The 27,961-nt window shown below is 36.6% G+C and overlaps 1 protein-coding gene across 6 annotated transcripts in view; it reads right to left on the reverse strand.

Moving 5' to 3' along the window:
- The window catches only part of GRID2IP (Grid2 interacting protein), a 149,376-nt gene that overhangs the window by 103,332 nt on the left and 18,083 nt on the right, over positions 1-27,961 (reverse strand). For 5 of the 6 annotated variants that reach the window (XM_074280034.1, XM_074280033.1, XM_074280032.1 and 2 more), the window contains exon 1: positions 5,654-5,780. In XM_074280034.1, the coding sequence (XP_074136135.1) occupies positions 5,654-5,700 (47 nt within the window). In that variant the 5' untranslated portion in view covers positions 5,701-5,780. Of the gene's footprint in view, positions 1-5,653; positions 5,809-27,124; positions 27,193-27,414; positions 27,754-27,961 lie in introns of those variants that run through there. The other variant, XM_074280038.1, reaches the window with a different exon arrangement.

A 27,961-nucleotide genomic window follows, 5' to 3' on the forward strand; every position in this document is an offset into this window, starting at 1 on the left:
TGAAATAATCATCACAAATAAAAATATGTTATGTTTGGATAATTCTTTATGATTTGCAAAGGACTTTCTTTCACAAGGTACCCATGGCCTGTGTGAACTGAGTAGGGACAGAGATAGAAGGGATGTGGTAAGGAAACAGCCTCAGATACTTTGAGGATTTTGGTGGTGCTGAGACAAATAATTTATTTTTTGTATGGAGTTCCTAGTGAAGAAACTTATTGTCAGTAGAGAGGGTGGCTGTTCTGCCACTTAGTCTGAGAAACCCCAAATTCCTATGCAAAAGCAGAGAGCTGGAGGAGAGGGGGTGTTTGTGGATGTGGAAACTGTGGATAATCAGACTTTTATTTTTAATTTCTGGGATTTTATTTATTTATTTATTTTTGGAATCCTAACCGTCTGTCAGGCACTCTTTCTTTTTTTCTGAATTTATTTAGCATTTTATTTCCCCCCCCACTTATATATAAAAGCAAAATTAACATTTGTTTTTAAAACTTTGAGTTCCCAATTTTCCCCCTTTCTCCTTCCTCACCCTCCCACCATTGAAAAACAAGTGATTTGATATAGGTTATACATGTGTAGTCATACAAAACATTTCCATATTAGTCATGTTGTAGAAGTAAATAAAGACCAAAAACAAAAAACAAAACAAAACCCTAATCCTCAAGAAAAATAAAGTTTAAAAAAGTTATTTTTCTGGAGATGAAGAGCATTTTTCATCATAGGTCCTTTAGAGTTGTTTTGATCATTGTACTGAAAATGCTAATTTGCTTCTCTTGATTATAAGGATGTCTGAGTAATGACCTAAAAGCAGTAGATGTTGTAAGAAAATCTAATGAGGGCACCAGCCTTTCCCCCATTCAGATACTGTCTTCAGACTGACAATAAGAACAGGAAGGATCAGAGCTTCTGAATGTTTGATCTGTTTTCTTGGGGTTTTGTTTTTTTTTTGTTTTGTTTTGTTTTTTTGGTATGGGATGAATCTCTGAGAGAGTAGGGGAATGAAAAATTTAGGTAATATAAAAACAAAACACATCAATAAATTACCAAAGGTAAGGCTTAGAATTTCAGAGCAATCTAGGTTGGGTTTTTTTCTCCTGAACTAATTCCCTTTCAGGAAGGTAGCTTTGCCTTTGCAGGAAACTTGACCCACCGAAAATTAGAAAATAATATGGCAAAAACTAGGTATCGACCAATATCGAATACCCTATACCAAGAAAAAGTAGAAATGGGTTCATGATTTATATGATACTATAAACAAATTAGGAGAGCAAGGGATACTCTATCTGTTGGATCTGTGGAGAAGGAGGGAATTTATAACTAAGAAACTAGAGAATATTGTGAAATGCAAAATGGAAAATTTTGATTACATAAATTAAAACAATTCTCTACAAACAAAATCAATGCAACCAAAATTAGAAGAGTAGCAGAAATGGGGATAAAAAATTTTACAACCAGCGCTTCTGATAAGGGCTTCATTTCTAAACTATGTTTTGGGGAAGGAAGTGTTAGAATTCTCACAAGGTGCTAAATCATTGGAATGGAATGGAAACAATAATTATCTAATTTAGTATGGTATTTAACAGTTTTCTATTGCAGTAATATACTTATTAGAATTCCACAAGATTCACACCTTTAAGAGAGCATACTTTTAAGGAGCTCCCACAAGCCCACTGACACCCACAAGCCCACTTTCTGAGAGGAGGAATCAAGAGTCATTCTAACTTCCACCTTTGTGCTGGCTGGAGACATTCAGACAAGAGCTCTTAGGAACTAAGGAGAGAGATAGGCCTCTAAGAAAGCTAACTAGGCCCAGGAAAAGATTCAGGATTTTGAAGGACACAATAAAGCATCTGGACTTTTAACTCCTGGTTACATTTGGGGTGATTACTGAATTGAAACTAAGGCTGCCTCTAGAAGCTCCCCAAGAAACCTCCTCCCAGAGAACAATTATATTTTTAGAGAAGAGAACATTACAAGGGAGGGAGGGAGAAAAAGAGGAAGGGATATTCCAACTCACTATTGATCAGAGAAATGCAAATTAAGACAACTCTGAGATACCACTACACACCTGTCAGATTGGCTAAAATGACAGGAACAAATAATGATGAATGTTGGAGGGGATGTGGGGAAACTGGGACACTGATGCATTGTTGGTGGAGTTGTGAAAGAATCCAACCATTCTGGAGAGCAATCTGGAATTATGCCCAAAAAGTTATCAAACTCTGCATACCCTTTGATCCAGCAGTGCTACTACTGGGCTTATATCCCAAAGAGATACTAAAGAAGGGAAAGGGACCTGTATGTGCCAAAATGTTTGTGGCAGCTCTTTTTGTAGTGTCTAGAAACTGGAAAATGAATGGATGCCCATCAATTGGAGAATGGTTGGGTAAATTATGGTATATGAAGGTTATGGAATATTATTGTTCTGTAAGAAATGACCAACACGATGAATACAGAGAGGTTTGGAGAGACTTACATCAACTGATGCTGAGTGAAATGAGCAGAACCAGGAGATCACTATACACTTCAACAACAATACTGTATGAGGATGTATTCTGATGGAAGTGGATCAGATCCAATTGATCAATGATGGACAGAATCAGCTACACCCAGAGAAGGAACACTGGGAAATGAGTGTAAACTGTTTGCATTTTTGTTTTTCTTCCCAGGTTATTTTTACCTTCTGAATCCAATTCTTCCTATGCAACAACAACAACAAAAAAATTCGGTTCTGCACACATATATTGTATCTAGAATATACTATAACATATTTAACATGTATGGGAATGCCGGCCATCTAGGGGAGGAGGGGAGGGAAGGAAGGGAAAATTCGGAAAAGAAGGGAGTGCAAGGGATAATGTTGTAAAAAATTACCCATGCATATGTACTGTAAAAAAAAAAAAAGTTATAATTATAAAATTAATTTTTTAAATGGGTATGGAAATTAAAAAAAAAAGAAAAAGAGGGAGGGATAAAAGTTTGGACACAAAGTCTCATAAAAATGAATGCTGAAAACTATCTTTACATGTATTTGGGGAAAAAATAAGAAATTCACCCCACCCTTTTGTGGGGGGTGGCTTTTGGTTTTCAAACCCTTGCAGGCCAAACTATAGCTGCCAAGGAAGTGGGAAAATAAAAGTACCTGCTCTTTGCTCCCTTCACAACCTAGGGTTCCTACCAATTCACTATTTTATTTCTAGAGATACCTAGTTTCTGGATTTTTTTGGTCAGACTTGGAACCCTGCCATGGTATAATACTTGCCCTTCCCTAACCTCTGCCAACCATGTCCTAATTTAGAATAGGATTTCTGAGCTCCCAACTTAACTCAGGCAAGATGTCTCTGGAAAGGAGCACTCTTTGCCTCTTTCCTACTCTATATGTAAACTACTTAGACAACTCTACACTTTCTCTGCAATTTATAATTTTAAAGAGTTGCCTAGAGTCCTGAGAGATGGTGACTTGGAAAAGTCACACATTTTATTACAGACAGAATTTGAACTCAGTTCTCCCTGGCTTTGAGGCCAGTTCTTCATCCACCACATGGTAGGATACCTCCTAGCAGGCCTCCTTGCTGCTCACAACATTCCCAGATTTAAATGTAATTGGGAAATAGTTAATAGAATGTAGATAAGTGTTAATATGTAGTTTTCTGAATCTATATGCAGTTTGCCAGGCCTTAAGTAGGGTTTATGGTTCCTGTTTTTGCTTGGATTTGACAGCACTGCTCTTCACTATATTGTCTCTTATAAAGCTTAGGAAACAGTGAGAAAAAATTGTCAGTCAACAGATGCACCCTCCTTTTTGCCTTACTAGGTGCCAGTTATACAGTTATATGGTTTGGTTATCCACCCCATATTGGAGTACTTTTTTTTTTTTCTAGTCAGAAGAAATCATGCTTTGGCCTTTGGAAGGGGTAATGACAGTTCTTTTTGGATCAATCAATAAGCATTTATTAAGCACCTACTATATAGTATGTTCCTTCACTGCTAGGTGCTGGGGCTTACACTCTGTTAGGGGAAACAAACATACAAAATGAATATGGGATAATTTGGATAACTGGGGAGGCTTAAGAAAGACCCAAGGTAAGAGAAGGTGCTTAGGCTGAGAATTGCGGTTTCTGGGGATTCTGAATTGCAGCAGGGAGGAGAGGATGCATTTCAGGAATGATCTCTAGTGAGTGAACATGGTGCATGGAGTATACTTGCCCTCATTCTCACAGATCTGATGATTCTCAAGCTTGCTGATCTAAAGAATCCACCAGGACAAGAAGGCCAATATAAATGTATTATTTTGTTTGATCCACACAATGCTCCTTGGGATGGAAGAAGACTATATGCTGAAATTCAGAAATAAAGCACTTTGGGGTGGAGGTATGCATGGGTCTGTGTGTGGAGTGGTATGGTGGAGGGGAAAGCATATGTTGGATATGTGTACATATAAGTGTTGAAGTAAAGTCAAATGTGACTCTAATGCAAAAACAAAAGGCAACAATAAAACTTTAATCATAAAAAAGAAAAGAAAATGTGCAAAACTGCCCTTTTCTTCTATTTTCCTATTCATTTCTCTCCCAATTAAAAATTTCACTGTTTCAATGCTATTTTCCCAGTCAGTTTTATTAGCATGATGGATAACCTAGCTAGACCAGAATAATTTTTAAATTCTTTGTTTTTAAAAAGTGGGAGCAAACTCATTATTGCTGACCTTGACTCACCTTCCATTCATTTTTCAATCCCTTGAAGTGAGATTTTTTTCCCTCCAAAATTTATTTTACTAGATCATGTACTTTGGAACCTTAGATTCATCTCATCCAAATCCATTATTTTACAGATGGGAAAACTGAGGCTCAAAGATATAAAGGAGCGTGTCTAGGGTCACAAAGCCAAGAAGTATCTGAGGCAGGATCTGAACCTGTTCTTTCTGATTTCAAATCTATCACTCTAATCACTACATCACTCATCTTGTATGTGTCCCTAAATATGTATGTATGCGTCTGTCTGTCTATCTGTCTCTATTTCTCCTTTTTGAGTATTATCTTTTCCAATTGGAATGTAAGTTCCTTGAGGCAGGGACAGTCTTTCTTTTATTTGTGTTTGTATCCTCCAGCACTTAGTACATAGTATGTACTTATATCTCCAGCATATCTGGCACATAATAAGGGATTAATAAATGCTTGTTGCCTTGCCTTGACTTTAAGGTTCATTAGTGCAGGGACCTTCATTTAATCTTATTGCCCCTCCTCTCCAAATCCCAGTTTACATTAGTTTACACTAATGAATCATAGCTCTGGACTCCTAACCCCAAATCCTCCCTCAGTTTCTTTCATAGAGCTCTACATACAGTAAGCAACTAATAAATATTTACTGAAGTAGAACACCAAATCTTAGAGCTATTTAACAAGTAAAGAAACTGAAGCCCAAAGGTAGAAATTGAATTGCTCTAACAAAACTAGTCTCCTAACCTTCTAATTCAAAATAGACTTCCTTTTTATATAACTGGGAAAAAGAAATATGTTTTTTAAAGTGATGATTGTGAAAGTATATTGAAAAAGCAAAGTACTTTTTATGAAAACAAATTATAATTATTAATTGTGATGGAAATTGTATTTTGACTATGCTACTGCCCCATATCCTCTACTTCAAATCACCAATGTACCTGATGTTGTCAATGAGCATCTGATGGTCTTCATTGATGAGTATCATAGAAAGAGCATAAGCTAAATAGTCCACTTTTCTCTCTGAAGCATACTGCTTCAAAACTGCAAATACTTTTTCCTTCAACTCAGGTTGATCCCCAAGGATTTCATCTACCTGCAATAAAAAAAAAAAAAAAAAAGTGAATAAATTTAAGAACAAGAAAATGTGTTTTCTGTGGGCAGATTCTCTTAGTCTCTCCCAACTCTCTTCTCAGATACCTTTTATTTATATTGTATTTATTCTACATATATATATATATATATATATATATAATGACCAATGAAGAGAGTTATGGTATGGAAAGTCACAAAGATAGGGAGTGAGACAATAATATAGTCTATTGTCATACCTATACCAGAAGCAATGGGAGTATGAATTTTGTTATAGTTATCAGTATTTTTTATTTATCTTTATTTTATTTTATTTATTTTTTATTGAAGTTTATTTTCAAAACATATGCAAGGATGATTTTTCAACATTGATCCTTGAAAATTACCTTGTGTTTCAATTTTTCCTTTTTCCCCCACCCCCTTCCCTAGATGTCAAGTAAGCCAATATATATTAAACATGGTAAAAATACATGTTAAAATTAAATTTAGGCATACATTCTTATACAATTATCTTGTTGTATAAGAAAAATCAGGTCAAAAAGGAAAAAAAATGAGAAAGAAAATATCAAGCAAAACACCACAAAAAGTGTGAAAATGCTATTTTGTGATATACTCTCAGTTCCCACAGTTCTCTGAGTGTAAATGGCTCTCGTCAATTCAAGACCACTGGAACTGACCTGACTCTTCTCGTTGTTGAAAAAAGCTACTTCCATCAGAATTGCTCGTTGTATAATCTTGTTGTAACTTTGTACAATAAGCTCAGGTTCTGCTCATTTCACTCAGCATCAGTTCATGTAAGTCTCTCCAAGCCTCATCCTGCTGATTGTTTTTTGTACAACAATAATATTCCATAACACTCATATATCATAACTTATTCAGCCATTCTCCAATTGATGGCATCCACTCAGTTTCCAGTTTCTTGCTGCCACAAACATTTTTGTACATGTGGGTCCCTTTCCCTCCTTTATGATCTCTTTGGGATATAGCTAGGTCAAAGAGTATGCACAGCTTGATAGCCCTTTGGGCAGAGTTCTGAGTTTTTGCTTAGAGCAAGAAGTAGAGGAGAGTGGAAAGGTGTGGGTTCAGGGTGGAAAATAGTTGAGGTAAAGTTGAGAATTCATGATCCCTGAGAACACAAAGCCTCAGAACCTCACAGGCTTGGTTCCTGGTGGTCTAATTTGGAGAAGGGAAAAAATGAACCAAACTAGTTAATCCATATAGCTAGCTATAAGATCCAAATTTTAAATTTTCCAAAGTGAAAACCAGGAGAGGTAATAAATTGTTAAATTCAGTATAAAGGCATAGTCTAAAACCCTATTTTAGAATTTTAGGCCCCCCACTTTGGAGAATACACAGATATTTTCTAACAGCCCCCAGAGGACCATGTTCCACATGCTTGAACACACACCAATATCCTTTGCCTGCTTCTCACTGTTTATGACTCATTGTTAGAGTGAGTTTCCTCCCAACACTGTTCCTCATCTTTGACAAGATTGGGTACCCTATCTTAGAGAAGAGGCAGCTTCTGGTGATTCTGGTCAAGAGATTAATGAAGGAAGAAGCTTTCTATAATCTTTAATTAGAATATGACAAGGGCCTCCTAGGCTCCATGGAAGATAGATTCTACTAGCCAGGCTTATCCCTGTGTCTTTTGTCCCTCCTTGGATTCATCTTGTGAATACTGAATGGTCATGGAAGGCCTGCAAATGCCTGTGACAAATACATCATTTATCAAAGATGTTGCAGTTGCAACAACAGTAATGAGACTGGGATTGCAACAAGGAAAGAATCCCTATTAGAGAAGGAGATCCTTAAAAGAAATTTGTGCTTGGTATTCGAATGGACAAATGTGAACTGGCTCATTAGCAGCTTTGCAAAAACAACAACAACAACAACAACAACAACAAAAACCCCTCAACTATTTATGTACCAATGAGGCTTGAATACTAGCCTTCCAAATTATTCTACTAGTAGTGTGATTAGTCACAGGAATTGGCTCTAATTATTCAAGGATCCTTTATAGCTTTTCTGTGTGGGAATAAATTACTTGTTCCCTACTTGGTTCTCATTTGTACAATGGGTGCCCTTTTACTTACCCCTTACTGAGGAAAATCCTTTGACTTTAAAGCCATAATCATTTCTATAATTATAATTCTATAGGTAGTAACTTTCCTCATAGTAGCCAAGGTAGGGGTGAAGAAACAGTAATGGGAGACCCAGAGAAGTTACTTCCATCACTGACATATCAAGTAATCCTAGAGCAGTGAACCTCAAGGCAAACCAAAATGATGAGTGAAAACTTTGCTAGCCCAGCAGTGCCTATTATCTTAGTGATTTTAGTTAAAATGTGAACTCATTTTAAGTAAGGACTGAGCAGAAAAATCATTGATAAATTTGATAAGCTTACAGGCATGAGACTTTGTTTGGAAGCATCTGAGGAGTGAAACAACCTGGAGAACACATATGTGCACTGATATTTTGTTGGAGGATACAAACTACTATGGCTGGAATGAGATGATTAGTTGGCTGCCTTGAGATTCCAGAGACTGAATTCTTGTCATAGGTGTTACAATCTACTAATAAGAATAACAACCCAATCTTGGTCTCTTATTAAAGTCTTTTTTTTCTTCCACTTTTCCTATATAGAAAAGAGACCAGGATTCAACAAAATAGGTTTGGTCCTAGAGAAGGAAATTCATTACCAATATATATGATCTCCTAGTCCTTGCCCCATCCCAGGAATGATAACCTTGAGGCAGTAAGCACATAGACTTTCTCATCCATGATATGATGGACAGAGCCAAGGCAATAACACATGGGAGGCCTTATGTGTTCATATACAGGACCCAAGAGGATAATTCATGGAAAAATTTTATGAACTTACAATCTTCTGTGTAGAAGAATGGGGATTTGAGTTCCTAGAAAATGTAATCCAGTATTGTGGCCTGAGAAGGAATATTTTCTGCAAAGTACAAGCTTTTTAGATTACCTCATGAATTACCTAAATTTGAAAATTTCAGCATTGAACCTTCTGGAGAAAAAAGGGGACGGTACGAGAAGTCCTGCTATACACTACTCTGGTCAGACTGCTTTGGGAACAACTCTATGTGGCACATTTTAGGAAAGACTTTGATCATCTGGTAAATGTTGACAAAATTTTAACCAGTAAAGGATCTTGAGATTATGCCTTAATTCAACTAAGGATCATTTCGGAGGATTTAGGGGAAATAACAGTCTTTATAAGGCTGTCATATTCAAGAGATATTCAACTTATTTTGATTGGTCTCAAGGATAGAACAGCATCCAACTGTTTATGGATCGCATATTAAACTAATCTTTTGAATATCCATTTCCTCATCTATAAAATAAGGGTGATTATACTTAAACTATCTAGCTCACCGAATTGTTATGAATAGAGTGCTCAGTAAACAAATGTGGGGAGAGAAAAAGATCACCAGAAGGTGAAGGACTAAAGCTACAACATAGCAAATCAAGAGATCTGAAGGGGCAGCTAGGTGGCACAGTGGATAGAGCACCAGCCTTGAATTCAGGAGGACCCGAGTTCAAATCTGGTCTAAAACACTTAACACTTCCTAGCTGTGTGACCCTGGGCAAGTCACTTAACCCCAGCCTCAGGGGGGAAAAAAAAAGAGAGAGAGATCTGGATTTTACCACCCTCACCATCACACTATTACAGTGAGTAATTATTCAAACACTGCAGGTTATGCAACTCTTAAAGTAAGTTTACCTTCAGATGAGCCTAAATCACAAGATATTATTACAAGCCTTTTGGGCAGAGGTGATTGACAGAGATAGAATATGTGGAATCATCTGATAAAGAGGATCCACAGAAATATCAAGGGTTGCCTTGATGGTAAGCCCAGGTTCAGGTTCATATTGGGGAAGTTTATCGTAATTTTATTACTTTGTGTTTTCCTTATTTGTTTATGAGTCCTTTTAGTCTTTTGTTTTTATGTGGAGTGAAAGGATATGAACAGACAATTTTCAGATGAAGAAATTAAAATCATTTCTAGTCATATGAAGAAGTGCTCTACTGATTAGAGAAATGCAAATTAAGATAATTCTGAGGTTCCTCTACACACCTCTCAGATTGGCTAAAATGACAGGAAAAAATAATGACGAATGTTGGAGGGGACATGGGAAAACTGGGACATTGATGCACTGTTGATGGAATTGTGAAACAATTCAATCATTCTGGAAAGCAATTTGGAACTATGCCCAAAGGACTATCAAACTGTACATACCCTTTGATCCAACAGTGTCTCTACTTGTATTTCCCAAAGAAATCATAAACATGGAAAAGGAACCCACATATGAAAAAATGTTTGTGGCAGCCCTCTTTGTAGTGACAAGAAACTGGAAAGTGAGTGGATGCCCATCATATGGTATATGAATGTAGTGGGATATTATTGTTCTATAAGAAACGATCAACAAGATGATTTCAGAGAAGTTTGGAGAGACTTACATGAACTGTTGCTGAGTGAAATGAGTAGGACCAGGAGATCATTGTAAACAGCAACAGCAAGATTATATGATGATCAACTCTGATGAACATGGCTCTTTTCAACAATGAGGGGAACCAGGCCTCACCTGAGTTCAAATCTGATTTCAGACACTTAACACTTCCTGGCTGTATGACCCTGGCCAAGTCACATAACCCTAATTGCCTCAGCAAAAAACAAAAACAAAAACAAAAAGCAAGAAAAAAAAGAAAAAGAAATAGAGGTCAATCAATTAGGAAATGGTTGAATAAGTTATGGTATATGAAAATAATGGAATATTATTGTTTTATAAAAAATGACGAGAAAGCTGATTTTAGAAAGGCTTGAAAAGATTTACATGAACTGATGCTGAGCAAAGCAGGCAGAACTAGGAATAAATCATACACAATAATAGCAAGATTGGACAATATTCAACTATGACAGACTTGATTCTTCTCAGCAGTTCAGTAATCTAAAGCAATACCAATAAATATTGAATGGAAAAAACACCAGCCGTATCCAGAGAAAGAACTATGGAGACGGAAATGTAAATCAATATATGCTACGTTCACTTTTTCTCTCTCTTTTTTCTGTTTTTTTTTCCTCTTCTTATTGTTTTTCCCTTTTATTCTGATTTTACTCTTCAAACATGATTCATAAGAAAATACACTAAAATATAATTTTTAAAAAGATATAATTAAACAGATGTAGGACCAATATATGTTACATGAGCAACCAACTATTAAGGGATAATTAGTGGGCAGCTCACATATTCTCTTGATAACCAATGTTAAGAAATCTAAAGGAAGCCATTGGCACATTGAATACTTGGAGAAGCAAGAGAAATAGGTGGACAGGGATAAAAAGGTGAGGATGACTTGTAACAAGCAGTATGACAAGGAAAACTTACAATAATGAGATCCATCAAAGCAAGTGAATTTAAAATGATGTGATATTGAATGGTAAGGCAGTTGACAAAAATAAATCCCCATTATAAACATCATGATCTCCCAAAACAAATCATTTTTAGAATGAAAAAAAGGCATATATGTTAGACTCATGGCTCTATAAAAAGTCAGAAAATCTAAATGTAGGCTTTAGCTTTAGCATTTATGGAATGAATATTAGTTTAATTCTTTGAATATTCGTTTCCTCATCTATAAAATAGGGGTGAATATACTTACACTACCTAGTTCACAGAATTGTTATGAACAGAGTGCTCAGTAAACAATAAAAGTATATAAATGTGAGCTAGTATTCTTTCCTGGATAATGAAGAACCTAGTATAGGAAAGTAATTGTGGGTAATTAGGGAATAGTGATCACAACACAATTAAATCCCACATTGTGATGAGAAAGGGAAAATCAAAAGAAACATTCAATTTTGGAAAAGAGAATTGTGACAAAATGAGGACACAGAACTATAAAAGTATATAACCTACTGGAAGCTTAGAAACTATATTAAAACAATAAAGGCATACAGCACGTGTGTATACATGTGCACGTGGGATGTATTTTTTAAAACAAGGACAACAAAAGATCACACAGCTAACTAACAAAATCTAGTAGAGCACCAAACCAGATATCACTGTGTGACCTCAACCAAATTACTTAATCTCTATGGTTCTTAATTTTTTTACCTATAAAATGGAAGGAAAGAATTTCTGTCTACCTTATAAGGTTGCTAAGAGGATTCAATGAAAGGATCTTTGTGGAACCTCACTAAAAATCACTAAATACCATAAAAATGTGAAGTTCTATTACTATTATTATTATTAGTTATCTTTTATGTATGTAAACAATCCTCTAGTCTCTGAGTAGATTACTTTCCCAAAGGAATCCAGAACATATTTTTTATAGAAAGTGTTGTAATAGGTAATTAGATTCCCAAGCCAGCCCATTAAAATTTATTGTACCCAAAGTGTAAAGTATAGAACTCATAGTGTCTTTTCCACTGTTCCTACCTATTGCCATTTAGAAGGCTGTTTCTTTAAAGATATATATATCCCATTAGTAGGTTGATTTCAGAAAAGCCTGGAGAGATTTATATGAATTGATGCTAAGTGAAGTGAGTAGAATCAAGAGAACATTGTTCACAGTAACAAGATTATGTGTTGATCAATTGTGATGGACGTGGCTTGTTTCAACAAAAAAGTGACTCAGGCCAGTTTCAATAGACTTGTGATGGAGAGAGCTTTTGCATCCACAGAGAAGACTATGGGGACTTAATATGGATAACAACATAATATTTTCACCTTTTTTGTTGTTATTTGCTTTTTTTCTTTCCCATTTTTTCCCTTTTTGATCTTGTTTTTCTGTGTAGCATGGTAATTATGGAAATATGTTTAGAAGAATTGCACACGTTTGACTTAGATTGTTTGCTGTCTAGCCGGAAGAGGGTGGGAGAGGGGAGGGAGAAAAGTTTGGAACACAAAGTTTTACAAGGAGAAATGTTGAAAATTATCTTTGCATGCATTTTGAAAATAAAAAGTTAGGGGCAGCTAGGTGGCACAGTGGATAGAGCACCAGCCTTGAATTCAGAAGGACCACAGTTCAAATCTGGTCTCAGACACTTAACACTTCTTAGCTGTGTGACCCTGGGCAAGTCACTTAACCCCAGCCTCAGAAAAAAAAAAAAAAAAAAAGGAATTTAAAAAGAAGAAGAAGGTTTGTATCCAAATATTCAACACCAAATTCTAGGAACACATCTAGCCTTTCATGGAGGATGTGCCTATCTAATACCAGAAGGAGGAATCTCATGAGTAGGGAAGAGTAGATACTACCAGGAACAAGTAACTTGTAGACTTGGGACTAGTAGAGTAGTGGAGTGGAATGGGAGAGAGAGAAGAGCCCCTTTCCTCTTACATAAAAATATGAATAATCAAATAATTATTTGTCTTCATTCAAACATAGAGAAAGGAATTTGAGAAAAGTGTCTAAAGGTCATAGAACCATAGAGCTGAAAAGAACCTCATGTTTCCATCTAGTCCAATACTGGTTTGATCTAGGCAAATGAGACAGTTAAAGTGGCTATCAAGAACTGTACATTTCTCAAATTGGGCTTCTCAGAGGCTTTATCATTTGTGATTTTTTACTTTCTAGAGGACTAAGAAATTTCACCACCAGAGGCTCTCTTCTTTCATTTCATCCTTGCAAATCATTGCTTTGAAGTCAAAGTAAGGAACAGTCTGAATTCCTCTGAGAACGGGGGTGGCTGAGAGATACATTACATAAGTAAGGGGGAAAAAATAGTTCTTGCCCCCTGGTGCGTGTTCCACTTTGACGTCTTCAGCAGTCAGCTATCACCAGAGGTGCCTTTAACCCACATCCAAATCACAAGGTATCCATCAATAGAAAGCTATCACATGACCAGTATTGAATTTTCTATTAAATGTCAGATGCTTCAAGGTTATAAAACTGGAACAGAGAAAGTACAAGTGTTAACCTAGAGAGATGACTTGCTATAAAATGCCAGTGTGGTATTCACTAAAGATCCTTTGATTTTTCTCATTTCACTGGTAGGAGCTGAATCACCAAAAGCTTTTATATAAATTTAAAGATTTTACAATCCCCCAATCTGTTTAAATCCCAAAGCTTCAAGCTGAAAGGGAGTCCAGAGGCTGTTTAGTCCACTCTATATATAAAATATGATCTCTTACTCTTCTTTTTAAAAGGTTTTATTTTTAATTTATGGGATAAAACAAGCATTTCTATAACATAGTATAATATAATGATGATTGCACATGAAACTGTAATAGATTATGCACAGCTTGCTATTCCTTTTAAATATGCAATAAAGTCATCATGTAAATTTCTTTTTCCTTTTTTACCTCTCCTCTTCCTATTGCTACCATTAGACAACGTCCCATCCCCAAAGAATGTTCAACCAGCCTCTATTTAAAGAGGCTTTATCTCTTCTTTCTATCACCCCTCTCCTACTTTATAACAAAATCAATTTGGGAGGAACAGCTAGGTGGCACAGTGGATAGAGCACCAACCCAGAAGTCAGGAGAACCTGAGTTCAAATTTGGTCTCAGACACTTAACACTTACTAATTTACAAACACTTAATCCCAATTGCCTCAGGGGAAAAAATCCCTTTGGGAATCACCTCTAATGATGCTGTTTTCAGTTGTGTTCAACATTCTGTGATCCCATTTGGAGTTTTCTTGGCAAAGTTACTAGAATAGTATGCCATTTTCTTCACCAACTTATTTTACAGATGAGGAAAATGAGGCAAATAGGGTGAAATAGGGTCACACAGATAGTACATGTCTGAGGCCAGATTGAACTCAGAAAGAGTTCTTGACTCCCAGGCGGAAAACTCTATCCACTGAACCACCCACCTGGCTGTCTGCCCTCTAACAATAATAATAGTATGATATAGCACTTTAAGATTTGTAAAGCATTTTACATACATTATCTCATTTCATCCCCAAACCCTAGGAACCAGGTACTATTATTATCCTCATTTTACAGATGAGGAAATTATGATCAACAGATGTTTAAATTAAGTGACTTGCCCAGGATCACTCAGCTAATACACGTCTGGGGTTGGATTTGAATTTAGGTCTTCCTAAGTGCAATACTCATGTTGGAAAGTCTTCCTTATATTGAATCACCTTTTCATTTCCTTGAACGGGGATGAAATAAAGCAAATCTAATTCCTCCTTTGTATAATGGCCCTTCAGATATTTGAAAACTGAGATCCTGGACATTCTCCCCAGTCTTTCAATAAATATTCATCATTCCTTCAAATGATCCTTCTAAGACACACCCCAAGTTGCCACATCATATCTGTAAGGAGACTGAGATTTTCTATTGGCCAAAGTATAGCACTAAAGCAAGCAGATTTTGAAGCTGATCTCTATCAGTGGAGAATTCTCACTTGCCCCTTAGTTAATCTTTTCTTCAAGTTCAGAGGATTTGGGGAATATAGAAATATCTAAGAGTTTCTATCCCTAAAATAGATAGTTATTTGGGAACTAAAAGCTTGGATCTCCACTCAAACAATGAGGTCAAAAAGGAAAGAACTAATCTTATCCTCAGAGCACTATGGTTTTTTCTTGTTTGTTTTTTTTAAATTAGGCTTGACAGAATAACTATCTGCCTAAGAACTGGAAACAGAGTGGATGCCCCTCAGTTAGGGAATGGCTGAATAAATCATGGTATATTAATATAATAGAATATTATTATTCTATAAGAAATGATGAGCAAACTGATTCCAGAAAAATCTGAAAAGACTTACATGAACTGATACTGAATGAAGTGAGTAGGACCAAGAGAACATTATACACAGAAACAAGATTATGTGATGATCAACTGCAATGGACTTGACTCTTTTCAATAATAAGGTGATTCAGGCCAATTCTAATAGACTTGTGATGGAGCGAGCCATCTGCATCCAGAGAGAGAACTATGAGGACTGAATGTGGATCACAACATAATATTTTCACCTTTTTTTGGTTATTTGCTTTCTTATATATTTTTTCTTTTTTGATATGATTTTTTCTTGTGCAGCATGTTAAATGTGAAAATATGTTTAGAAGAATCATAGCTATATTGGATTGTTTGCTGTCTAGAAGAAGGGGATGGGAGGAGAAGGAAGGGAAAAATTTGGAATAAGATTTTGCAAATGGGAAGTTTTTTTTAATATATAAAGCTTTTTATTTTCAAAACACATGCATAGATAGTTTTCAACATTGCAAGGGTGAATGTTGAAAATTATCTTTGCATGTATTTGGAAAATAAAAAGCTATTATTAAAAAAAATGGAACTTTCTGCCTGCTCCTAGTAGGACTAAATTCTAGTCACTACACCCTAGCCACCTGAAGCTTCAATGACTTAGCTGTTCCTCCAAAAATGATCTCAGAAGGCAGAAGCAGGGATCAGTATCCAATGGAAACTATACATTACCAGAGCACAACAAAATTGAGAAAAAACTCAATAGAATAATGTGTCTGACAAGGATTCTTAGTCTATTTTGTTGTAGACCCAGGGAACTCATCAGAAACACAAAGAGATAGCATAAGGCCATTGGAAGTCTAAGTTACTTTTGGACTTTCACGTTTATTCTGAAGGTATTTGACCTCTAGCAACGATATGTACATTTATGGAAGAGTATACCCTATATACATGGGGGGGGGATGTTCTATTGCAATTTTCTTTACTAGACTATTTCATTAAATTTGTTTGCTTTGAACTAATTATGTGTTCTGGCTGACTCCAAAAAAAAAAAAAAAAAAAAGTAACACATTGGTAGGAATACTTGTGAGCTATCATTCTGAGTGGATGTAGACCCACAAAGTTTTTGAATATTGAAACTAGAATTCTTGGAAGCTCTATGAAAGAAGGACCCCAGTTCTATACCAATAAAGCAAATGAACTTTTGTCAAGAAAAAGGAACCTTTTCCTTTCATTCCCATCATGGAGGGACTTCTTGGGCCCCAGGAAATAGACTACTCCCCATCATAACTCTCCCCAGGAATTGGAAAGGATTCAAGTTATAATGCACTATTTCCACATGATTCTAGTTCTTCTGAACTACTGAAATAATTTTCTAAAAATCTCTTCGAATGATGGATAAATCATTCAGCTCCCTTGCTGAATGTCATGTCAAGTAGCTTGGCTCTATTATATTTCTAAGGAGCCTATAATCAATTCAGCCCTACAATTTCATCTTAAAACTCCCATTCATGGGAACACAGGGAACAAAACTTAAAAAAAAAAGAAGAAGGAGGAGGAGGAAGAGGAGGAGGAGGAGGAGGAGGAGGAGGAGGAGGAGGAGGAGAAGAAGAAAAAGAAAATTATTTTTGTAAAGCAACCAACAAATAAGGAATTGTTTCTAGTCCCACATAACTCCTAAAATCAAGAATCACAACCAATGGCCACCTCTCTTTAAAAATGACCTACCCTTGATGAAACATTTTCACAGGTCCTTCAATCCTACCCAGTCCTTGAAACACTAGTCTAGAGAGATTGGATTACATTCTGGCTGCCAGCTCTACTTCTTTTATTCAGTTCTGGTTTTAACCACCATGACAACATGTTTAGCTTGGTCATATATGCAGTGGTATTACCAGCCCTGGGATCCTACCTCTTCTTTCCTGATCAAAAATATGAAGGCCTTAAACTTGACTGCCTTTACTGTCCCATCCAACTCTCAATCTCAATTCAAAACTATGGACATCATATCTGCATTTATGCTTTCACGTTTATATTCCCAGTCTAAGATGAGGTCTTACATATATTTGTCTAATGATTTTGAACAACTATTCACAGAGTTCTTAATGGCACTAATTTTTGTCATTGAAAATTACTTGCTTTTACCACTCAACTATTGGTAAATAGCTTTTAATCATGCAGATTTGTGTCAATTCCCTATGGATTCTGGGATATCAAATTTTATCAAAGCCATTTAATGAAATGATTCTTCTTTCCAGTCCATATCTTTTCTTCTTATATTACCCACATTGAGTTTATACAAAAGCTTTTTCAATTTATCTCATTTGAATAAACATTTATAAAGTTCTTCCAATATGAAAACCTTTGTATACAAGATATTAGAGTATAAAATTGGAAACCAAAAAAGTGGTTGCCTTCAAAGATCTTATATTTATCTGAGTGTAATGTGACATGAACTTAGGCAAATAAATAAAACGTAAATGGGGGATAGTTTAAGGAACCCTAACCAGGAGCTTAGAAAAGGATCCTTTAGGACTCCTACAGAAAATGAATCGAGCTAAATTTCAAAAGGACTGAAGAATTCAATAGACTGATGTGCAAAGCATGCTAAACCCTGAGTATACAAAAGGAAAAGCAAAGTAGTTCCTGCCTTCAAGAAGCTCATACTGTAATGGGAAAGACAGAAAGTAGAAGTTTCAATGCAAGTAGTATAGACGGGCCCAGTGGTCCTTAGGGTACAGTAGCAAAGCAGATGATAATGCATCTTTAAGTACATTTCATAGGTGAAACCATATCCATTTTCAATGTTGAACCATTTTTCAATGCTCAGCATTTTCTTTTATGGGTCTTCAGTTATTGTGGCTGCTAGAGATGGTGAGGGATATAGCTCATGAACTCTCAGTTGCCAGATTGGAGCTCCATAAGAGTAATGGCTGGGTAATGGCTGAGGGAGAAAAGCAGGCTAGAAGAACGACTGATATTCTGGGGTAGAGAATACTGCTATTCTCACACTCTTAGGCTTACCTGCCTACTGTTAGCATTTGATCATTGGTTGTGATAGCAGAGACATGGGGACCCTTTTCCATAAAATTTACTTTCTAGATGATGACTTAAAGTGAAGGACTAGAAGTAGGGTCAGAGGTCTGGGAGAGTTGGGGCTCTAGGACAAAGGTGATGAGCATTCCATGTAGGGGGAAGTTCTGAGCAAAGGTCTAGAGATGGGAGATGGAATATTAAGTTTGGGAAACAGTAATTCAGCTAGATTGGCATTTAATATAGGGTTTGTGAAGGAAAACAATTTGAAACAAACCTGGAAGAATAGCAGGAGTCAATCTGTGAAAGACTTTAATTGCCAGGAAAAAAAAAAATCTGCCTTTTATGTTAGAGGCAATGGGAAATTATTGAAAATTCTTGACCACAAAAGTGAAGTGGTCAAATCTGTACTTTAGGAAGATTATTTTGGCAGCTCTCTGGAGGACGGATTGGGGAAAAAAAAAAAAAAAAAAAAAAAAGATTGGAGGCAGGAAGGCTGATTAAAAGTATGCTGCAGGGTAGTTAGGTGGCACAGTGGATAGAGCCCCAGCCCTGAAGTCAGGAGACCTGAGTTCAAATCTGATCTCAGACACTTAATACTTCCTGTGTGTGACCCTGGGTAAGTCACTTAACCCCAATTGCCTCAAAAAAAAAAAAAAGTGTGCTGCAATGATCCACATATGAGGTGATGAAGGCTTGAATGAAATTTGTGGCTGTCTGAGTAAACAAAGGAGATGAATGAGATAGTGAGGTAAAATCATCAAGATTTGGTAGCAACTTAGGTTTGTGAAGTGGAAAACAGAAAAAAGGTATAATGCTGACTGGAGGGAATTTTAGAAGTAGATGGAAAGAGAAGGTAATGAGTTCTGGTTTTGATAGTTTGCAGAACCTCATTCAACTGTTTAGATTTGAATACACCACTACTCATTTTAGGATAGTAAAAGCTTTCAACAAACAATAAAATAAAACAAAAATTGGTGTCAGATTCTGCAAATGGCAACTACAGCTATAAATTAAAGAATAAATCTTTACATGTACAAAAGATAGAGAGGACTTTTGGTACTTTACTAAGTTTTTTGTTTGTCTACATCTCTAGCACCTAGCAAAATGACTGTTCCTTATCAGGTGATGAATAAATGCTTTCTTACATGCTTACACATGGTCTTTTAAACCACATCCATACACACAGCAATTAAGCATTGTCAGTGGCTTCATAGATTTAAAATGGAAAGCACCTTGGAGACCTCACAATCCAATCCCCCACATTTTAGAATGAGCACATTAGGCTCAGAAAAGGTAAATGATTTAACCAAGATCATGTAATTAGTAAGTGACAGAGGAAGACTTTGAAGCTGGATCCTCCAACTCTAAATCCAGCATTCTTTTTCCTTGCATCACAAATTCCTTGCACCTTTGGATTAAAAAAACAAACAAACAAACAAAAAAAAACATATCTCATTGCCCACTCCCATTCTGCTCCCTTTTGTATGTCATATTACCCTTTTAAAATGGGAAGCTCTTTGAGGGGAAGGACTGATTTTCTTTTTTTATTCATATTTGTATTCTCAGTACTTAGCATAAATCTTGGTATATAGTAAGTACTTAATAAATATGTGCTTCCTTCCTCCCTTCTTTCCATTTTCTTCTCTCTTCCTTCTTTTTTTCCTCCCTCCCTTCCATTTTTCCTTTCCTTCTTTCCTTTCTTCTTTTCTTTTTTCCCTTCCTCCTTTTTTTCTTTCCTCCCTTCCTCCTTCCCTCCCTTTCTCCCCTCCTCCCTTTTCTCTTCCTTCTTCTCTCCCTCCCTTTCTCCTTTTTCCCTTGTCCCTCTTTCCCTCTTTCCCTTCCTCCCTCCCTCTTTTTTTTCCTTCCTTATTTCTTTCCCCTCTTTCCTTCCTTCCTTTCGTCTTTCCTTCCGTCTTTAAAGCATCAGTGAACAGTGGCATAGTCAACAAAGGAAGAATAAAAGAGTTGTCCTACTCTTTGTAGTGGGAGTCCAATCAACATTACTTAATTTTTAGCACACTTAGTCTATATGATTATGTATCTTTCTCATTTTTCATTATTCATTTTTCATTATTTCATTATATATTTCATTATTCAGCAGCCTGAAAATCGAAGCAGAGAAGGCATATGATAAGAGTTTGGCCAGGTATGAATGTTGAAGTGATAATTAAATCATGAAATTATTTAATGGTAGCAGGCACACCCAGTTTGTTGACTATTTGCTAGAAAATATCAAGATAGAAGTGGAAAATGGGGGTATAATCACATTTTAAATAGGCACATAGGATACTGAGGCAAATGAAATGTATATAGAAGCAGCTGACACAGTAATGGAGGTAGGGGATGGGATGATAAAAGGAGCCAAGTGGTATGAAGAAGAGGATGTGAAGGGAGAAAGGCACAAGCATTCTTGTAACTGTAAGTTAGAGTTGGGAGCACTACGCAGCGTGGACTCCATGGATACGGATGCAGGCTGGTGGGGTACATGGGGGGAGGTTGAGGTCTCTTATCATAGTCTCCAGTCTCTGGTCCTGATTCCAGGCATTTTCAGTGGTTGACACCCACTTTTTAAATTCTGTCTTCTGACTTCTTTCAAGTCTCAGATAAAATTCCATCTTCTGTAAAAGGGCTTTAACAATTCCCCCTTAATAACAAGGCCTTTCCCCTAAGATTAAGTACAATTTCTCCTGCAAACAACTTATTTACATATAGTTGTTTGCATGCTGTCTACCTCATAGGAATGTATTAAGAGTAGAGACTGTTTTCCTTTCTTTATATCAAAAGTGTTTAGTGCAGTGCCTGGTGCATAATAAGCTCTTAATAAATGCTTGTTGACTGGTTTGAGATTTACAGGGTGTTATCTTCACAATATCCCTATTAAATATTGGAGACTACCTTGTAAAATATACTCAAAAGCAAAATCACCATCTTCCAATAGTTCAACATACATATTGTGTGCATAACTTCTAAATAGTATACCAAACTAGATCAGAATCATCCTATTCTTCCAGGCTTTGATAGATTAATTAGAAATACCAAAGATTAGAGTTGAAGCAGACCCCTTACTTCATTGGTTAATAATTACTCACATATGGATAGAAGAGCAATTCTTCAGCCACCTGTGAAATTGTCATGTTGACAATGAAATCATTAGGAAGGAAAATCTGGTTAAGATGACAGGAACAAATAATGATGAATGTTGCAGGGGATGTGGGAAAACTGGGACACTGATACATTGTTGGTGGAGTTGTGAAAGAATCCAGCCATTCTGGAGAGCAATCTGGAATTATGCCCAAAAAGTTATCAAACTGTGCATACCCTTTGATCTAGCAGTGCAACTACTGGGATTATATCCCAAAGAAATACTAAAGAAGAGAAAGGGACCTGTATGTGCCAAAATGTTTGTGGCAGCCCTCTTTATAGTGGCTAGAAACTGGAAGTTGAATGGATGTCCATCAATTGGAGAATGGTTGGGTAAATTATGGTATATGAAGGCTATGGAATATTATTGCTCTGTAAGAAATGACCAGCAGGAGGAATACAGAGAGGCTTGGAGAGACTTACATCAACTGATGCTGAGTGAAATGAGCAGAACCAGAAGATCTCTGTACACTTCAACAACAATACTGTATGAGGATGTATTCTGATGGAAGTGGAAATCTTCAACATAAAGAAGATCCAACTCACTTCCAGTTGATCAATGATGGACAGAAATAACTATACCCAGAGAAGGAACACTGGGAAGTGAATGTAAATTGTTAGCACTACTGTCTATCTACCCAGGGTATTTATACCTTCGGAATCTAATATTTAATGTGCAACAAGAAAATGGTATTTACACACATATATTGTATCTGGGTTATATTGTAACACATGTAAAATGTATGGGATTGCCTGTCATCGGGGGGAGGGAGTGGAGGGAGGGGGCGATAATTTGGAAAAATGAATACAAGGGATAATATTATAAAAAAATTACTCATGCATATATACTGTGGAAAAAATTCTAAATAAAATTAAAAAAGGAAGGAAAATCTAATGTTCTAGTAATTTTATTACAACCAGTGGTTAATCCAATGAATGATATAATTGTGTCGATTCAATCAAATATCAGTTTGCACAAGGTAAAAATTTCTATGAAATCTATTGCAAACTGTAAAAGATTTTCTCATTTAAAATTTATTACTGTGACTCTGTTTCAAAATGGCACAATAACCTACAAATCAAGCTTAACATGAGCTTAAACTAATCTCTCTCCCATTATGAAACCTACAATCCTGAATTTCCCATTTCTGTTAAAGGCATCATGATTCTATCTCTTCTTCAAAGTCAAAATTCCAGAGTCAAGCTTGACATCTCTCTTTCCCTCCTTACCCTATATTCAATTATTTAATTTTTTTCTTTCAAAATATAGCTCAAGAGAAGCAGAACACTGTATACAGTAATAGCAACATTCCAAAGATGATCAACTATGAAAGATTTGGCTACTCTGATGAAGATAATGATCCAAGACAATGCCAAAGGATCCATGATAAAAAAAATGCTATCCACCTCCAGAAAGAGAACTAATGAATTCTGAATGCAAATCGAAGCATACTTTTTTATTTTCTTTATTCTTATTGGTTTATTTTGTTTGCATTCTCTTTTGCAACATGGCTAATATGGAAATATGTTTTGCATGTTTTTATAGTCCTTGTCCTCAAGGAATTCATATTCCAAAGGGGACTGACAATATGTCTATGTGTTTACACATATATATGCATATATGTTTGTATATATACATATGTACAAAATATGTTTGAGGTAATTTTTTTTTGAAGAGGAGGAAGAATAATTCAGTCTTCACATAGAAGAGGATGCTTGAACTGAACTTTAAAAGAAACTGAGCTTACTAAGAAATAAAGCTGAGGAGAAAATGCAGAGAGAAGTGTGGTAAGGGCAAGGCAAAGTCACAGAGTCAAAGGGAAGTGTTGCATGTAAGTAATTAAAAGAATGCTTGTTTGGCTAGACCATAGAGTATGTGAATAGGAAAAACAAGTAATAAATTAAGGCTACAAAAGTAGGTTAAAGACAAACTGTAAAGGAGTTTAAATGCTAAAGAGAGATATTTTTATTTGATGCTAGAAATGACAGGGCATTTTTGAGCAAAGCAGTGACATAGTCAAATATATACTTTAGAAAAAACTTTGAGTTTTGTGGAGGACAAATTGGAGAGAGGAGACACCTGAGGCAGGAAGATCAATTAAAATGCTCTTTTAATATTAAAAAGAGAGCAGGACAATGGCATAAGCACTGAATTTGCCTGGAAGTCAGTCAAGCAATAAACATTTTTAAGTGCATACTAGGCAGCAGGCACTGTGCTAAGTACTAAGAATACAAAAAGGAGCAAAAGACAATGCCTACAATCTAATGGAGGAGAAAACATACAAACATATCTATACAAAGTAAGCTATATACAGGATAAAAAGGAAATAGTGAAAAGAGGGAAAGCACCAGAATTAAGAGAGATGGGGAAGTGTCCTGTAGAAGATGGAATTTTAGTTGGAATTTAAGGGGAGGAAAAACACTCAGGATACAAGAGATAGCTGGAGCTGGAACTGAAAGATGAAATGTCTTGTTTATGGCCAGGAAGGCAAGTGTTCCTGGATTGAAGAGTACATGTGAGGAGTAAGGTGAAAGAATACTAGAAAAATAGAAGGGACCTAGCTTATGAAGGACTTTGAATGCCAAACAAAACATGTATTTACACTTAGAAGCAATATAGAGTCAGTGAAGTATATTGAGTAGAGAGGTGACATGATCAGACTTTGTTTTAGGAAAATCACTCAGTGGTTGAATGGAGAATGGATTGGAATGGAAAGGGATTTGTCCCACTAGAAGGCTGTTGCATAAGATAATGAAAGCCTGCATTTACAGCAGTGGCAGTGCCACAGAAGAAAAGAGAACATATTCAGGATGAAATCAATAAGCCTTGGCAACAACTTGGATATGGAGGGTGAGAGATAATTAGGAATTCAGAATGACTACTAAGTTGAGAGCCTGAGGTACTGAGAGGATGGTATTACTTCCTGCAATAATAGGAAACATAATGAATTCTATTTTGGACATATTGCATTTAAGATATCTACTGGACACCCAGTTCTAGGTGTCTGAAAGGCAGCTGGAGATTCCAGATGTAAAGCCAGCAGAGATTGGGGAAGAAAAGGTAGATTTGAGAATCATCAGCCTAGAAATGGTTATTAAATCCGTGGGAGCTGATGAGATCAACAAGTGAAATAGTTTAGAGGAAGAAGAAAAAAGGATCCAGGACAAAACCCTAGGGGACACTGACAATTAAAGGATGTGATCTAGAGGAGGACACTCAAAGGAGACAGAGAAGGAGTAATCAGACAGGTTGGACAAGAACCAAGAGAGAATGACGTTCTGTAAAACCTAGAAGAGGGAGGAGAGGATAATCAAGAGTATCAAAGACAAAGAGGTCGAGAAGAAAGAAGACAGAGAAAAGGCCACTAGATTTGGAAACTAGGAGATAATTAATAACTTTGGAGATGGAAATTTTGGTGGAGTAAGAAGATCAAAAGCCAGATCATACAGGGTTAAGAAGAAAATGAAAGATGAGAAAGTAGGGACAACTACTGCAGACTGCCTTTAGAAGGAGTTCAGCTATAAAGGGCAGATGAGATAAGATGATACTTAAGGATAGAAGGATGGAAGGTTTTCAGAATAGAGGAAACACAGACATGTTTGTAGGCAGCAGGAAAAGAACCAGTAGAGAGGAAGAGATTGAAAATAAATGAAAGGAACTGTGGAAAATAAAAATGTTTTTAAAATGAGTGAAAAATAGGATTGAAAAAGGAGAAGTCTATTGAAGGAGATGAGATCAAATGGGGTTGCTTGCACAGGTTGAGGAATTAATCTTGGTAAGGAGTAAGGTCACCTCATTATGGGAGATAGGTGAAGGAGGAGAGAGTGGCAGAAGATTCCTGAGGGATAGGAGATGAGGAAGAGGGGAGAGGTTCACAACAAATGATCTCAATTTTTTCTATAAAATTTGCTGCTGGGTTTTCCATTGAGAAAGTAGTGGGAAGGGTAGTCATAGGAAGTTTTAGAAGGGAAGGAAAAATGTAGAAGAGTTCAAATGTGGTCTCAGACACTAGTGATATGACCTTGGATCAGCCTTGATTGGTTACTGGTGTGATGGTAACTGGAAAGGAAAGATCACACAAAAGATGGATAAGAGACAAGTCACTTAACCTCTATTTGTCTCAGTTTCCTCATCTATAAAACAGATAATAATCACATCTACCCAAGGTGGTTGTGAAGATCAAATGAGATAGTCATTATAATTAATACAGCCCCTGGCACATGGAAGCACTACATGAAGGTTAACTATTATCATTATTATCACTTAGAATCAGAAACAATTGAGTTAGAATTCAACTTCTGACACTTAACTGCTGTGTAACCCTGGGCAAATCATTTGACCTCTGTTTAACTCAGCTTTTTCAACTAAAATCTCAACAATTTTAATTCCCATTAAAATGGGAATGATGATGATGATGATGATGATGATGATGATGATGATGATGATAGTAATAGCACCTACCTTACTGGGATATTGTGACATATTATATGTAAAACACTACAAACTTTGAAGTGGTATATGTTAGGCATTACTATTATTATTATAATTATCTAAAAATTGGGTACATGAATGTGTCTATCTTCTGAGGACTGATTTAGATGAGAACAGGGTTCATCAATGGAAGATTGACAATGGGATAATGACTTAGCATAGTGTGGAAAACCATTTGAAGAAAGTCAGTCTTCTAAGTCACATCTTCTAAGAAGTCTCAGAATCTCTCTTGAAGTCCTGTCATAATACTAACTTTCTTCTTATTTGTCTTGTTTCCTCAACTTAAAAACTTTAAATTACATGAATATAAAAATCCTCCTTTCTTCTCCCACACACCCAGTACAACAAAATATTTAAAGACTTTATATGTGATTCAATAGATGCTTTTCAGGTACCATAATTGTCCTACTGCATCCAGGGCCATCTCCAGTTGTCCTAATCTATATTTGCCATTGGATCCAGATGGCTCTGGAGAGGAGAATGAGGCAGGTGTGATGGTAACCGGAAAGGAAAAATCACACAAAAGATGGATAAGAGACAAGTCTTGCTCCTTGCACAGCCTCTCTCACTTAAACCCAACTCACTCGCATGCCATGATATCACCTCCCTGATGTCATGGTCCTCTTCAGAAAAAAGGACAAACAACAATTGTCCTAGTTCTAGGAGTTCCTTCCAAATTGAAATGGAAAGACAGATACAAAATACCAAGTGTCAGAGTTAAAATAGAAATTTTATTTCAATCATAGAGTCTTAAAATCAATAAGAACCATGGTGTCTAATCCCATCTACTTTCCAAATAAGGAAAATGAAGGAGCCTCAGAGAGGCTGAATATTTTGCCAGGGTCACACAGCTCACTCATTCTGTGACCTTTTTTTCTACACTCTTTCAACTATTAAAGTAGACTGCCATCTAAAATTATAGATGAGCTATTTTCTCTAGCAACAGTGCTCCTGACATGGATCTCACCTTTTTGTTGAATTCTTTGGCCTTGTGCCTCCTCTCGCGGTGCACAATTTCAGGACTATGCACAAACTCTGGGATGCTGCTGCTGCTGTTACTGCTACTATTGCTGCTGCTGCTGCTGCTGCTGCTGCTGCTTTGGTTACATTTCCCCAGTTTTAGTAGCCCCAAGCCTAGAGCCTTTCCCTGGCAGGACTCAATCAGGAGAGCAGCCATTTCATACTCTTTCACAGAGATGCCATTAATTTCCAGAATGTAATCTTCAGCCTTAAGGCCAGCCTCTTCTGCAGGGGAGCCAGTGTTGACATTCCCCACTTTTAGGGGGATGCCTCTCAGCAAGGTAAAACCAAAGTTACCATCAGGACCAGGGGGAAGCTCGACCTGCTGGATCCGGGACACCACCCCTATGCTGGGAGGTACATTCTCACACTGTCGAGCTAAGGCCAACAGGCTCTGGCAATTCAGAGAGCTTACTGATTGACCTTCAATCTCCAGGATCTGGTCTCCAGGCTGGAGTCCAGCCAGATAGGCACTGCTTCCTTCTTCTACCTGGAGGATGTAGCATGGACCATTCCCACCAATTCTAAAGCCAAAGTCCTCAGGCCAGCCTTGATTGGTCACTGGCATAATGGTAACTGCAAAGGAAAGATCAGACAAAAGATGGATGAGAAACCTTCACAGTTACCCTAAGAATTTTATACAAATCATCTTCCACCTTCCTAGTCTATGACCAAATAACCATAGTCAGATCAAGTTGACTCATTCTAGAAATGTTACAAACTTGGATAGCCTAAGGATAGGTTTACAGTAGGGTTTCCCTAGGCTTCAAGGTTCAGGTCAAAT

The sequence above is a fragment of the Sminthopsis crassicaudata genome, chromosome 1 (assembly GCF_048593235.1).
Source record: "Sminthopsis crassicaudata isolate SCR6 chromosome 1, ASM4859323v1, whole genome shotgun sequence".
NCBI lineage: Eukaryota > Metazoa > Chordata > Mammalia > Dasyuromorphia > Dasyuridae > Sminthopsis > Sminthopsis crassicaudata.